Source organism: Trichomycterus rosablanca, chromosome 15 (genome assembly GCF_030014385.1).
Source record: "Trichomycterus rosablanca isolate fTriRos1 chromosome 15, fTriRos1.hap1, whole genome shotgun sequence".
In the NCBI taxonomy this organism is placed as follows: domain Eukaryota; kingdom Metazoa; phylum Chordata; class Actinopteri; order Siluriformes; family Trichomycteridae; genus Trichomycterus; species Trichomycterus rosablanca.
In genome coordinates, this window is record NC_086002.1 from 15,896,370 (window position 1) to 15,911,280 (window position 14,911).

The 14,911-nt window shown below is 37.0% G+C and overlaps 1 protein-coding gene across 1 annotated transcript in view; it reads left to right on the forward strand.

Moving 5' to 3' along the window:
* Nucleotides 1-14,911, forward strand: part of meis1a (Meis homeobox 1 a) — a 40,497-nt gene that overhangs the window by 10,705 nt on the left and 14,881 nt on the right. Inside the window, exons 7-9 of the mRNA XM_063010871.1 lie at nucleotides 803-860; nucleotides 1,102-1,247; nucleotides 12,006-12,082. Of these exons, the coding sequence (XP_062866941.1) occupies nucleotides 803-860; nucleotides 1,102-1,247; nucleotides 12,006-12,082 (281 nt within the window). The remainder of the gene's footprint in view (nucleotides 1-802; nucleotides 861-1,101; nucleotides 1,248-12,005; nucleotides 12,083-14,911) is intronic.

The following is a 14,911-nucleotide window of genomic DNA, read 5'->3' on the forward strand; positions in this document are numbered from 1 at the left end:
CACACGCGAGACAGATGCTGAGGTTTTGTCATCTCTTGCATAGGTTTACACTTTAGCACCACCCTAGGGGTCTACTACTACTATTACTACTATTAATACTACTACTACTACTATTACTCCTACCTCTCCTATTACTACTATTACAACTACTACTATTATTACTCCTACTACTACCTCTCCTATTACTACTATTACAACAACTACTACTACTACTACTACCACTATTACTACTACTACCATTGCTACTACTACTACTACTATTACTCCTACTACTACCTCTCCTATTACTACTATTACTACTACTACTATTAATATGACTACCACTACTACTACCACTATTACTACTACTACTACTACCACTATTACTACTACTACCGCTACTACTACTATTACTACTACTATTACCACTACTACTATTACTACTATTACTATGACTACTACTACTACACATATACAGGAACCTTGGTTTTTAAATATAGCTGTAATAAAAGTCTGAGTGTGTGTATATGTTTGTGTGTGTGTGTGTGTATGTGTGTGTGTGTGTGTCGAATACTCAGGAAATGGTGCATGGTATATCTGAAGAGACTCGTCCATGCACCAAACCATGGCCAATAAAAAACAGAGCACTCCCCCCAACCCCCTGCCACACACAAGCATAAACATGCACATCCATGTCTTTCTCTCTCTGTCTCTCTCTCTCTCTCTGTGTGTGTGTGTGTGTGTGTGTGTGTGTGTGTGTGTGTATAACGTTGTATCCTCACAGCTGTTTGGCTTTCTCCGTCATAATAACTTACTTCCTTAGTTGAAGAGAAGGCACATATCCAATGCAGGAACCATTTTGGGAGCCCAGAGACCCCTTTGTAGGACTCAACAACATAACCTTTTTAATAATTTTTAATAATCAGTAAAGCTAGGGAACATTTTTAGGTTTGAAAACAAACACTTTTATAATCACATAAAGGGAACATTTTAGTGTGTAGGACAGGAACTTGTGTAGTGAGTGTTGATAAATGTTTATTATGAAGTAATAAGCTGTTAATAATTTAGTTGTGTGCAGTTGTAGGAATCTGTAGTCATTTATTCATGGGATGAATTGAACAGGTGACCTCCTGGATCACAGTGCTGCTTCACCAAGCACAGGAGATGATGATGAGACAGACAAAGATAGAAGAAACAACAAAAAACGAGGGATTTTTCCTAAAGTGGCAACCAACATCATGCGAGCATGGTTGTTCCAGCATCTAACAGTAAGGATTTTTTTCCAGTGGTTCTTGAGTGATTTTATTGCTCTGCATAATGGGACAGATAATTCTTTCTCACCCAACATCTGATACAAAAACGCATTTCCAGACGATATCTTTAATCCTTACTTAATGATTTGGTTTGAATACAATTGCAGCATCCTGAATAATAATAATACAGTTTAATTTATGTAGCACTTTTAACATACTCAATGATGCTTTACAGTAGGAGGCAAAACAACAATGTATGAGATGAAAACAACAAAACTTGAAGGTAGAAGAATAGTGAGCAGTAAAGAGAATAGTTTTTGAGCATTAAAGAAAGAAGAGTGCACCTCAGTCACAAGAGATTGCCAAAGTTTGGGAACAGCAGAACTGAAAGGCACGAGTCTTATACGTGAAGCACCCAGAAGTCCAGTGCCAAAAGATCTAAGGGAAGAAGACTGACAGTAGGGATGAAGGAGTTCACTAAGGTATATAGGGGTGAGAGCATGGAGAGCCAAGAAAGAAGGAAAGATAAGTTTGTACTTGATGTGGGAGGATACTCGTAACCAGTGAAGCTAAAGAAGGATGGGGGTGATGTGAGGAGAACGCTTAGAAAAAATTAAGGAAGAGCATGAAAAAAAGAGTTGCAATAGTCCAGGCAGGTGAAAATAAAAGCACTAACCAAAATTTTGGATTCATAATTGCTAAGCAGAGGGCAGAGGCATTCAATATTTTACAAATGATAAAATGTGGTCTTAGTTATTGACTTAATATGTGCAAAAGAAACTAGATAGGAAAGATTATTCAAATAGACACTTGTGATACAGTATGCAGCTGCATAGGTCCATTTAGCGCGACTCCCTCAGATGATTAAATTTACCTGTAGTTCATACCTTTAAGGTTGCCAAGGTTGAGTAGAGCTTTTGGAGCCGGAATTTTCAAGTTTCAATATTCAAAACAGTTTGAAAATGGATATGTGTTGCAAAAGTTTGCTGAATGCATTGAAGGATTAAAAAAAATGTATGTTCATTTTTTCATTTTATTTAATTATCATCAACTGCTTTATCCTGGTCAGGGTCGTGATAGGCCTGGTTCCACAGGAAAACACTGGGCACAAAGCAGGAATACCAGTCTATTGCATGGCTTTGGTCACCCCCCTTTCAAACATAGCCAATGATGTCTGTATATTTGCCTGGCTGGCCAAAAGCACCAGCGAAGATTCGGATCTCAGCTAAGCTGGGCTAGTGTAATAGATGGCTGAGCCACCTGAACAACCAAAATGCATGTTATGGTACAGATTACACTGGTCAACAGAGATTTTGTTTCTTGAACACTTTTGGGTGTGTCTTAGGTATTTTGAGCTGCTGATAACAAAAATCACCTAAAATTTTTCCTATCACGTACCATTTTATTGATTCATGCCTCAAGGCTGTCTTGTTATACAGTGACAATGTCTATCCTTCAGTACCTGTTGGTATGCTTTACACATGAAGGAAACATACCAGAACATGGAACTGTTGTTGAAACACATCAAGTACAGCAACAACAACTGAAACAGCTGGAGATTTAGAGTGGCACTGCTTCTTGGATTGCAGCTCAAATATACCAAGTATTGCTGCTTCATTTGCAATTGGGACAGTCATAAGAAGAATCATATTACACTAAAAATAACTGGCCAATTAATCAGAATTTGACCCCAGGGCATATTGCATATTGCACATAAACCACTTGTGGACCCAAAAAAAAAAGATATTCACTTCACTTAAAACTCGGGCTGATGAAAGATTTTATAAAGGCAACGAACAAATAAAAAGCAAGAAGAGTTCGCAAGAATAACTGATACCATGATTAGTGAAGGCATTTCTGTTGGTCCACAAATGCGACACATCATGAATGATCAGTTCAAAGAGCTGGTGGTGAGACCTGAGAAAATCACTTGGAAATCATTCCAGGATGTTGTTGAAAAATTCTTTTTTTGCAACTATCGAGCGCCAAACTTCATCAAGCTGGGTGACAACCTTCTTCAAGCTTACAAAGTGATGAAGTGCAACTTCACTGAAAATTCATTTCCTGCATTTCTTCCCTAATCTTGGTGCAGTAAGTGATGAGCATGGCGAATGCTTTCACCAAGACATTGCCACAATGGAAAAATGTTACCAAGGCCATTGGAATCCGTCAGTGCTGGCTGACTATTGCTGGACACTAATACGAGATGCACCAGATCAGCAGCAAAACCAGCAAAATCAGCAGCAAAACACTTTTAGCTCAGTTGAACTAATGACACGTATAAGATTTAAATGTGTTATAATCAGTAAAGTTAATCTCATGTTTCTCAAAATTTCTATGTGATACAGACAATCAGAAACTACATTTGTGTTCAGATCAAATGGGTCTGTCACAATCACCAAAAAAATTCAAGGTAACAGAACTTTGGCAAAAAATTGTTGTCCAGTGTTATCATAATGAAATTTTATATCTGTAAGTGGCTGTGCTTATAGATACTTATAGATATAAAAAGCTTATTATAAGATACAGCTATGCTTATAGACTATATATGTTTTTAGGTGAGGGTAAGGTTAAGATGGGAGTAAATTAAATTTGATTTTCAGATCTTCAGTAAAAATGAAGCAGAAAACATGCAATCATACTTCCACTACTATGTTTCAGTTAGCAGAACAAGATACACATGATTGCCAACAGATTTATCCATTAACCAAAGCCGGTTGCCTTTACAGCAATAATCATGCCCAAATGTTTCATATTTGTTAGTATTGTTTTTATATAAAGGCCACACAATAAGAATTAATGCATTGTGTGAGGGAGCTTTAAAGTACTTCTGCTTCACTTTACACTAGCTTTGCCAGGCAAAAATAATTCCTTGAGTTTTTCCTTGATTTTATAGGCTGAAGATTGTACATTTTTTGTTTTAAGATTACTTTAGGATACACTTAAAAGTAAATCATTAAATAATTACAGTGCAGTATTGGTGCTTTTAACATGAGAGAGCAGTACATCAAGTAAAATTGAATATATATGTTGAGAGATAACATAAAATTTAGTAACACTAGGTTTTTGTCTCTGAGTGAAGATTTATTTCAATAGGATTTGGTCGCTAAACATGATTTGTTTCCTTACATTTATTTCAGTTGAAATGCATTTACAAATGAACAAAACATAATAACTTCACAAATGTCTCAACAGTTAGTAATAAGTGAAATTCTCGTGGCTAAAAAGTCATGGCAAAATTTCTAATTACATAATAATAGCACATTAGTCTCAGATCTCAAATTTCCAGCATTGTCAACTAGTGTAGCGCGACTTATCTAAGCAATCTAAATAGCTTGAAAAGTATATGAACATGTGTCTTTTTAAAAAGATTTTGGGTAAAATGTGTCTATTACCTTCGAGCTACATTAGCCATAGCCCCAGGGCAAATCCAAAGAAGCAGATGTCAGTCACTAAAAATGTCATACCTTAAAAAATTCTTTTGGGGTAAGTGGAAAAAATGTAAAGTCCAAACCACCCACAAAACATACAACGTTAATCCTTTACTGAAGCGTAGCCAAGGACACACATCACTGAGGCAGACGGACTGTCGAAAATTAAACACAGGAAAATGTTAGACAACTGGGAAGCAATCCAGTTTTATACAGCAGCAAGCAAAAATACATGAGTGCTATCAGTTTACAATGATATAGCGAACATACTCAGGATCAAAAACAAAAATGTTTAAAGCAGTCACCACAGTTAAAGAAACAATCACATAAGCAGCTAAAAATACTTTTGGTAGCTAGATGCAAGATATTTTAACCTTTATTTATTCACAAAAGTACAACAAATTTTTAACTGAAATAAAGTATACCTAAAAACAATATGTACAGGATGTTTTATAGATATAAAAAAGACCATATTTCTCTGAAGTACAACATTTTTAGTGTTTTACAGTTAGCCATGTATTGAATTTTTTTGTATCTTATTTAAAGTGTAAACTTGTGTGGCATAACGGTAAATTACGAATCAAGGGTTGGAATCCCCAGTGGTGCTATCAGCCAGTCTAGCACCTACATACAGACATGATTGGCTATGTCTCGGAGGCGGGGGGAGGGCAAGAAAACCGCAATGAATTGTCATCCTGTCCGGTTTGTGTTACTGCATTCCGCCCAGTGATTTTAATGAAGCTGCACCCAGCACAACCCTGACCAGGATAACTTGATGATAAAAAGTAAAAATGAATTAAAAGGAAAAAAATGCAGTGTTAATAATTATTTTTCTTTTCTTTTTACATTTAGACACTAAAACTCCAACTTACTGGAAAGTAGTCACCAAAAGCAAAATGTTACAAACTGATTGATTGAACTTTTGTTAAATCAGTACATTATTTAAAACAGAACAGTTTACGTGAAGGCTTTGTACTTTCTGTCAGTTCCCCTATCCGCCTTCACTTTTACCTTCAAGCATGCACTATGCACACACAGGCTGTAATATGTGTTGGGTAATTAGCGTGTAATTTGCCCTCGCCCTCCTGTTAGCAGATGTGCAGCCGAGTGTGCTAATCCTGCATTAGCAACAGTAAACAGAAACAGTGCCGCATTTCCCACTTATAAAATGCATGCACTGATCTAATCTGTTCACTTGCAACAGTTCATTCAATATTTGAGTTTTTACACCTGTTAGAAATCCAGTATGTGTGGCTGAAACACCTGAACTAGATACTCTAACTCTAGCCAGATAGCATAGGTAGCTAATTTAGTGAAGGTTTAAGGTGGTTGTTTAATGACGTGTGACTTCTCTTAAATACTCGGCTGATTGTGTTGTATTAATTCAGCACTGATGCTGAAATCCATGCTGATGCTACAGGAGAGTGGTAGCTCAACGGATAGGGTACTGGACCAGTAATCAAAAGGTTGTTTACATTTACATTTTTGGCATTTAGCAGACGCTCTTATCCAGAGCGACTTACAGAAGTGCTTCCATGGTAAACATTACCTTACTCTAGTTTAAGTTTTTTTTTTTGCAAGAAATGAATGAGAATAAGAGCGTTAGTAAGTAAGTGAGTAAGTAAGTACAAGTCAGCTTAAGTGCTTAGTAAAGAGGTGGGTTTTTAATCGTCCTTTGAAGACAGCAAGAGACTCAGATGTTCGGACAGACAGAGGAAGTTCATTCCACCACTTGGGTGCAAGTACAGAGAAGAGCCTTGATGCTTGTCTTCCTCAAGTCCTGGGTGGAGGATCAAGTCGGGCGAGACTAGTGGCTCAGAGGTTGCGTGATACAGAGTGGGATTTGATTAGACCTCAAAGGTAACTTGGGGCTGGTCCATTTTTGGCTTTGTAGGCGAGCATCAGTGTTTTAAACTGAATGCGTGCAGCTACAGGAAGCCAGTGAAGAAAACGCAGCAGTGTGTGATGTGGCAGTGTTTAGGTTGGTTAAAAACCAGACGGGCATTTTAAACTCCACTACAGCAAGATTACCATTGTTGGGCCCTTAAGCAAGACTTTTTACACTCAACTGCTAGAAATGTATTCACCTGATCTTATAAGCTGTTTTGAATATAAGCGTCTGCTAAATGCTGTAAATGTAAATCCTGCATATGACTATGACAAATCTAAATGTCATTTATTAGCCAGCCAGCTAATGTTAACAGCAAGGTACAAATGTTACCTGTGTAAAATACTGATAATTGTGTCTTAGTAAATGTTAGACGATGTTAGGCTACTAAATTAAACAGAGTAAGTAATGATTTGAATCTAGTAACCTAATTAGCAATTAGCAATCCAGAGTATTTTAGGAGCTACTTCACCTGTGAGCTACTTACTAGCTAGTTACATGTGAGCTACTTAGTAGCTGATAGGTTAACTAGCTGATAATGTCAACTTTGCACATCAAAATGTATAACATGTATTAATTAATTGATTTGTTTCTTTTTATTTATTAGTAATATGGGTAGAAAGATTTCACAAGATTCAGTTAATTTAACAGACATTATTAAATTAACTTTAAAGAAAATAATGATGCAAAGTTGTTGACCGGCTTTATTACTGATGAACAAACCCTGTTAAAATTGCCCAAAGTCCATTAAGGAGGGGTCACAGATACCAAAGAATCTACTCATTCTTCCGTGTTACGTTACCAGCACTAAAAGTACACACCATTAAACCCGTTCTGCTCGTTCTTTGCTCATTTGATGAAAAGCAAAATGTAATTCATAATAATCCACCCCAACCCATTTTTCATTTGGCCTTTGCTAAACTCTCTTTGTGTACATTTCCCATTCATATTGATGTTTGCAAATTTATTGTTCATTTCATCTACAGAGTGGCTGTCAGCATTGCAGGCGCCAGTCTAATTAACAGGTCGGGGCGTTACACATTACACACATTCTCACTTAGCATTGCACCATGGATCAGAGACTTGCAGGTCATCCTACTTCGTCTTTTTAGACATTTAGCGTAATTACGGCTTTTATTTTTCTTTAGTTTTAGCACAGCATTCTTTTTTCACTGTTTCAGTTTGCGGTATTTGTTCTTTGAAGTGCTCACACATTTGGAAGCAATGAGCAAGACTCTATTAGTGTCACTAAGGTAAATGGGAGAAAAACAGTGTGAGATTAGGAGGGGGCATTTTTTTGTAAATGGGGGGCCACTGTTGGTAGAGTTGTGTGTACAGATCCCTTGGTGTGCTCATTCTCCTTCCATCCACCTTCCCCCGTTTCTCCCTACTCCCCCCAACTGTCCAGGGTCGAACTCACTGTTATCAAAACATCATCCATTATGGAGCTGACAGCCTCATCGTGGGGGGGGGGGGGGGGGGGGGGGGTTACCCAGGACCCAGCGAAAAGCCGTGGGGAATTTCCGTCACTGCCCACGCAGAGAGAGAGAGAGAGAAAAAAGAGGGGGTAAAGGAGAAAGAAAAATGAAGGACAGAATGAAAAAGAGGACAAGTGATTCATCATGACCAGTGGGGTTTTTGTGCTTTGAAGACAGGAGACTGGGGGAGTGAGGAGAAACAGAGGCACAGAGGATTATCAGAAAAGCTAAAACGTGCCCTTACTGAGTTTTACACACTGTCATTTCTGTTTATTGTTTTTTTTTAGGGCAGAAGTAGAAATAATGGGATCAAAAAGTAAATTGAAGACCAAACCAACAGCGTGTTAAACATAGAAGGAATGAAATAAAAAAAATAAACGGGGAAGTTAAAATACTATTGTACTAAATAAAAAGAATAAAAAAGTATTTATAGCAATTAAGTTTGTTCTCTCAGAAGCCATATTTGCATAGTAGTCATCCACAAAGGACCAGCCCATACACATATATTTGAATTCTGAGTCTTAATGCCAAAACTCATACATAGTACGCTGAATCCCTTAACATTTGGGCACTAAGTAAGATACAACATAATGGCTTAAACACCCTAGGTAGTGCACCATGCTGCCAACATTAAGTTATTTGGGGTTCACTTCACCCTGCCAGCCTTAATTATACTGAATTTTATACTGGTTACAAACTGTTGTATTAAACATTGGGATTCCTTGAAGAACATGTTAGCAAGCATTTTACAAGCCCACTCTTCCAATTTAATCTGTGAGTCATTGCTAGTTACACAGTCTCTGATTCTGTGGGTGTTATTTCTCCTAGTTTGGTTAAAGTCATTTCCCACCTATTGACCAAAGCTTTCAAATCAAATAGCATCTATTAATCTGGGCGGATTAGGGCTTTTTACACTGTGGCTCATGTACCGTCATTGTGCAGATCAATGCAGTTAGAAAAATATGCTAAATTCCCTCCATCCATACACGAGAAAGGAGACAAATTTAGTTTTACCTCAATTTTTACAACAACTGCAACAAGTGGTGTCCTCAGTTCCCAAATGATTACAGATTTTTTTTTTTATCTTTGGAACAAGCTGCAGCAGTAATCAGTTGCAACATTAAATATCTTGTCTTTGTGTTATATTTAATTAAAAATAGATGAAAATTTGTAAAAGAGAAAACAAATAAGATTTTTTTAAATTATTTTTGTTACTGTAGGTAACATTGTCTTGTGTTAGTGTTAGCGTTCTGGAAGTACTGATGATAGTTTCAAAAAGTTTATAATATAACAGTAACAATATATGGAACACTATCCAAATTTTCTACATGTGGTCAGATTTATGTTTGAAGGAAGCCAAAAAAGCCTTTAACTAACAAAGTCTGTGGCAGCTGTTTACTAAAGTGGGTGATCCATAATTGGATGGTCATCTATTCAGTGGAAAAATGACCCCATGGTGCAAGTGTTTTCTTCATGACATTATATTTTAAGAGGGCTTGGGTGGTGCAGTGGTAGAATCACGCTAGCCCAATACCACTGGGATCCAGAGTTTGATTCCCCAGTGGTGCTATCAGCCGACCGGGCGTCTACACAGTGACATGATAGGTTTTGTCTGGGCTGGAGGGGGGTCACTGCACTGCGCACAGCAATTCCAGGGAAACCAGTCTCACCTGGATAACGAGGTGGTAAAACATGAAAATGAAATCAAGTGAAAATATTATATTTCAAGATAATACTAGTGCTAATATAGAGTAATTGAAAAGGTTTGATAATCATCAGAAATTTGAAATCATTAGATTTAAACATCATTGCATTTTGATGGATAGTTTGTATTCAATCTTCACCTCTAGCTCCTGAAGAGCTAAATATTGTCTTCTTTCTGTGTATTGTGAAAAGGTTTATAATATAACAGTATTGAAGTCATGTTGGGCCACAATGCTACAAGGTTTGCACCTTCCAAAACATGCCAGTGGGTGACTGTGCTACTAATAAATTAGGTGTGAGTGAGTGAATGGGTAAATGTATGATACCCCGTTTTAGTTTCATATCTGTCTATTATTATAAGTGTCGTCAAGGCGATCATTTGGATATTGTTTCTTCACAATGTCCTTTCTTCTCTTCGGGTCTATATCATATCTGTCTAGATCTATATCTGTCATCCAGTGTTTTCAGGGTAGGCTCTGTGCCCTGCTTGTCCAGGATAAAGCAAATATTAAGGATTAATTAATTAATGAGTAAACAATATGATATTGTTCTATTACCGAATATTAGCGGTTTCACTGTAGTTTGAATTTCCATTGAGGCAACATTCTTTAAGATAATGTTTCTTGAGTGTTTGAAAACGCCTGCTCTCACACATGGTGTGTTTTAAAGGTGATTCAACTTTAATTCCCCCAGAATTACTGATAATTAGGGCACTAACAGTTTTACTACCCTAGAAAACAGGATAATCACCTCCACACCCCCAACACACATGCACTTCCTTAACACCCAGGGAGCAGTCAGCTCATTCAGCTATAAAGCACTAAAGCTTGCTTCCCATTTGCTACCAGAACCGCAGCGACAGGTGTTCAGTGCCCAAACTCTGCACTGAGCCGAATTGTTAACACCAGTGACCTGGAGTCAGATTTAACACCGACCTCCATGTGTTTTCAGCTTTAGCTGAACTTTGGTAGCTGATCCAGGGTCAGTAGTGCAATCACACGTTTGGCTTTTATTTATTTCCGGTCAGATTTCCTCTGGCATTACGGCGAGGGTTAAAGGGTTTTGTTAGTGTTGATTGCGGTATTGTAATTTGTAATTACTTTGTGGCCTGACACAACAAGCAGAACATAAAAACATTTAAATGAGCACAATTAACACAACACTCTCCTGTTGTCCTGCTGCTGTTTTGTCATTTGTTAAGGTACGGTTTGTAACACAGATTTAAAACAGCTAGCCGTCATTAAAGAAAAAGAAGTGTTAACAAAAACACTTGCAACATTTGAAAACCTATGCTTAAAACATTTATCCTTTATCTTTGCAGTGGAAACATTTATCTTTTATCTTTGCAGTGGAATCTGTGAAACAGTACATAGACAATGTTGTATTTAGTGTCTGGAATCTGGGTACCATATGAAATTTTTATTTTCTAATATTAGTTTATTAAATAAGGACCCCATGTTGCATTAAGCTTATAAAATGTAGATGGTAACAATCTTCTTAGCTTTAGAATTTTGCATGTTAATGTTTTGTTAATCTTTGTGACGTTACATTGTTACATTGTTGACAAAAACAAAAGTTTCTAATCTATAATTTGCAAAACATTGCTAAAGCTAGCAAGGTGCTCTACCCACTAAACCATAGACACTAAGGATTGGAAAAAAATATGGAACACTATCCAAATGTCCTACATGTGGTCAGATTTATGTTTAAAGGAAGCCAAAAAAGCCTTTAACTAACAAAGTCTGTGGCAGCTGTTTACTAAAGTGGGTGATCCATAATTGGATGGTCATCTATTCAGTGGAAAAAATGACCCCATGGTGCAAGTGTTTTCTTCATGATGTTATATTTTAAGAGGGCTTGGGTGGTGCAGTGGTAAAATCATGCTAGCCCAATGCCATTGGGATCCAGAGTTTGATTTCCCAGCGGTGCTATCAGCCGACCAGGCGTCTACACAGTGACATGATAGATTTTGTCTGGGTTGGAGGGGGGTCACTGCACTGCGCACAGTGATTCCAGGGAAACCAGTCCCGCCGCAAGTCTCACCTGGATAACGAGGTGGTAAAACATGAAAATGAAATCAAGTGAAAATATTATATTTCAGGATAATACTACTGCTAATATAGAGTAAATGAAAAGGTTTGATAATCATCAGAAATGTGAAATCATTAGATTTTAACATCATTGCCTTTTGATGGATAGTTTGTATTCAATCTTCACCTCTAGCTCCCGAAGAGCTAAATATTGTCTTCTTTCTGTGTATTGTTTGTGTTAGCACCCATACCCGTCTGAGGAGCAGAAGAAGCAGTTAGCACAGGATACAGGTCTCACCATTCTACAGGTCAACAATTGGTAAGTAGCCTGGTGTGTGTTTACACACAGTATCTTCTGAATAGAAACAAATACAGAGGTTTTCCACCTACAAAACATTCTTCTATGGCTCCATTTGGTTTCAGTACAAATAAAACAGTTCTTAGTCTGCATAAAAAGCACCATGACGCTGCTGGTCTGAACAATACTGTTGACTTTAGGGGGGGTCATGAGAAGGTGCTATTAATAATGAGCTATATAGATGTGACTTAAAACGGTGACTCAATGCTCTTTAGCAGTTTTAAACTTTTTTGTTCTGATTTAATCTGTGCTGATTGGGCCAAAAGCATTAAGATTTTGTGACCTGTATGGAATTTGGTATGTTTTTTCTGTGTCTGTGGGATGGATACTCTTGGATGTTACTTTTACCTTTTGAAAACATTCTGCAAGGAAGATTAAATTCTCTTAATTGCCCCTAGGTGTAAGTGAACAAGTGGGTGAGTGATGGGTACTTTGGTTTTCTTCAACATTTTAAAACCATACTAATAGTTAGATTAAATACTCTTACTTGCCCCTAGGTGTGAGTGTTGTGAGTCAGTGATAGAGTGAGTGACTAAGTGAGTGAATGAGTGACTGAATGAACATTATATTAATTGTACCCATATAGCTAAGGGTGTTTGTCATTGAAAAACACAATTGTGTGAAATCTATAACAAGAGTGAACTTGTGTTTTGAAACCTTATAGAATAGCTAGAATCATGACCTTGATAGTTCTGTACAGTAAGTAGGTTAACCTGACACAAGGCTCAACACAATAAGTTATCTATTTAATGTTACACATCAAGCAGTCGATTACTAACAAGCATCGTTGTTTCACGTTGTTTCTCTGAGTCCCGTGGAATCAGTAAGGATCTTAAAGCAAGATCATCCAAAAATGTTCTTTTGCATGGCGACAGTTGCAACATTCAGTCGGGGTTTACTTCGTTTACAAAAACATAACAGTCATATTCCAATTAAATGTTCCACAGTAAGTATTATTTACTACTTTGGAGGTCGAAATTCTTTGACCCACTTAATGGGTAACCCATTAAATCTCAGTTATCAATTGTTGCTAAATGTAATTACAATAAAAGTTTTGTTTATTATTTTTTATGATTGTGTGGTTTTTATCTAATTTCCAAAGACACTTCACTTTGACAATGTCTGTAAAAAGTTTGTGATGGTGACCTAAACTGTTGATGCTTTACTAACACTTTTAACCTCAACAAGCCATATTGTAGTCTAACTTAGTGAATTAAAAAATGTCTAGTAGCTACCATACTTAGGTTAATGTACATAGACCCGGAGTATCATTTAGTTAGCCTCTTAATTGCAAGTTTTCTATCTTTGTGAATATTTATCAACACTGAACAAATCAATAAATTTGAGTAACTATATAACATATACAGCTTATATTAAAAAGTGGATCATTGTTTTATTGTAATAAATGTTACCTGATAAATTGTGCTTACTGTAACATGGGTTGCCTCTCAAACGGCATACTACCATGCTGCATAGTGTAGTACTTTGGTGTTGTACAACACTGTTGTTGTATAGATTACAGTATATAGTATGTGGGTATGTGGTTTAAAGTATGCTTACCAACTCACACAGGATCAGTAGACATTTTCCATATTTTTTTAGTATAGGATATTATTTTATCCTGATTTATTAAATAAAATCATGTTTCTCCTTTACACAAACCAATTACTGACATAAACTTGAAATGGCTGGCTAAATGACTGGCTGGATGGATAGATGGCTGTATGAATGTATGGATGGCTGGATGAATGGCTAGTTGGCTGGATAGATGAATGGCTAGATGGCAGGATGGCTGGCTGGCTGACTAGATAGATGAATGGATGGTTGGCTAGATGTTTGAATGGATGGACTTTATATATTAAATCTTATATATTAAATCAACAGTTTCTCCTCTATTGAAACCCATTACTACGGTGGCCGAGAAGTGCAAAACAAATTTACATTTCAGAAAACAAAATTACAAAAAAACAAAAACAACATTTACAATGAAAGCAAAAACTAATTTACAAGTGTTTGGGTACCCAGTGTTTGTAAATTTGTTTTGGCATATGTAAAAGTGTTTCAGCACTTGTAAATTTGTTTTCGGCATATGTAATTTTGTTTTCTAAAATGTTAATTTGTTTTGCACTTCTCGGCCGCACATTTCTGACGGAAAAGGTAGGTACAATAAACCGGAAGTGCGTGTTGCTTACCAGCTGTCAATCAAACTGTTTGTCAGCAGTAAAGTGAACGGAGTTTGTGATGGTGACGATAAACAAGGTTTTGTCTCGTTTGTGGAAATCATTTTATCCAGTTGATCCGCTATTGTTTTTCTTGTGGAAAGTTATTAGATTGTTTGTGCAGACGGTTAGACGTGGCGTGTGCATCTCTATTTACCGTCCGCTCTTCTAAACATCTAAGGAATTCCCACAAGAACAACAAAAGCGAAATAATGAAAATAATTAACACAAAATGGACAAAACATTGTTTATTAGGGACGGAACATCTGATACCGAGGCTTTAAAGCTTGTTTCACTTTTGTAACACTGGACTCAGTGTATCGGAGCTTATATTAAAGCAGCAGAATGTGCGGGACTGATGAAGCTTTGGCGCTGTGTTTTATCTCACTCACTATATAAGAGACAATCAAACCAGGGTTACCCACCGTCCTGTAACATACAGAATCCTTCTTTATTTGGAGACTAAACGCCGTGTTCAGTATTGAACTGATACAGGACGCTTTGTTCCGTATTTTTATCAATGGGAGACTGGAAATTATATTAAGTAGTATTCACTTTTATTCTTAGTAAC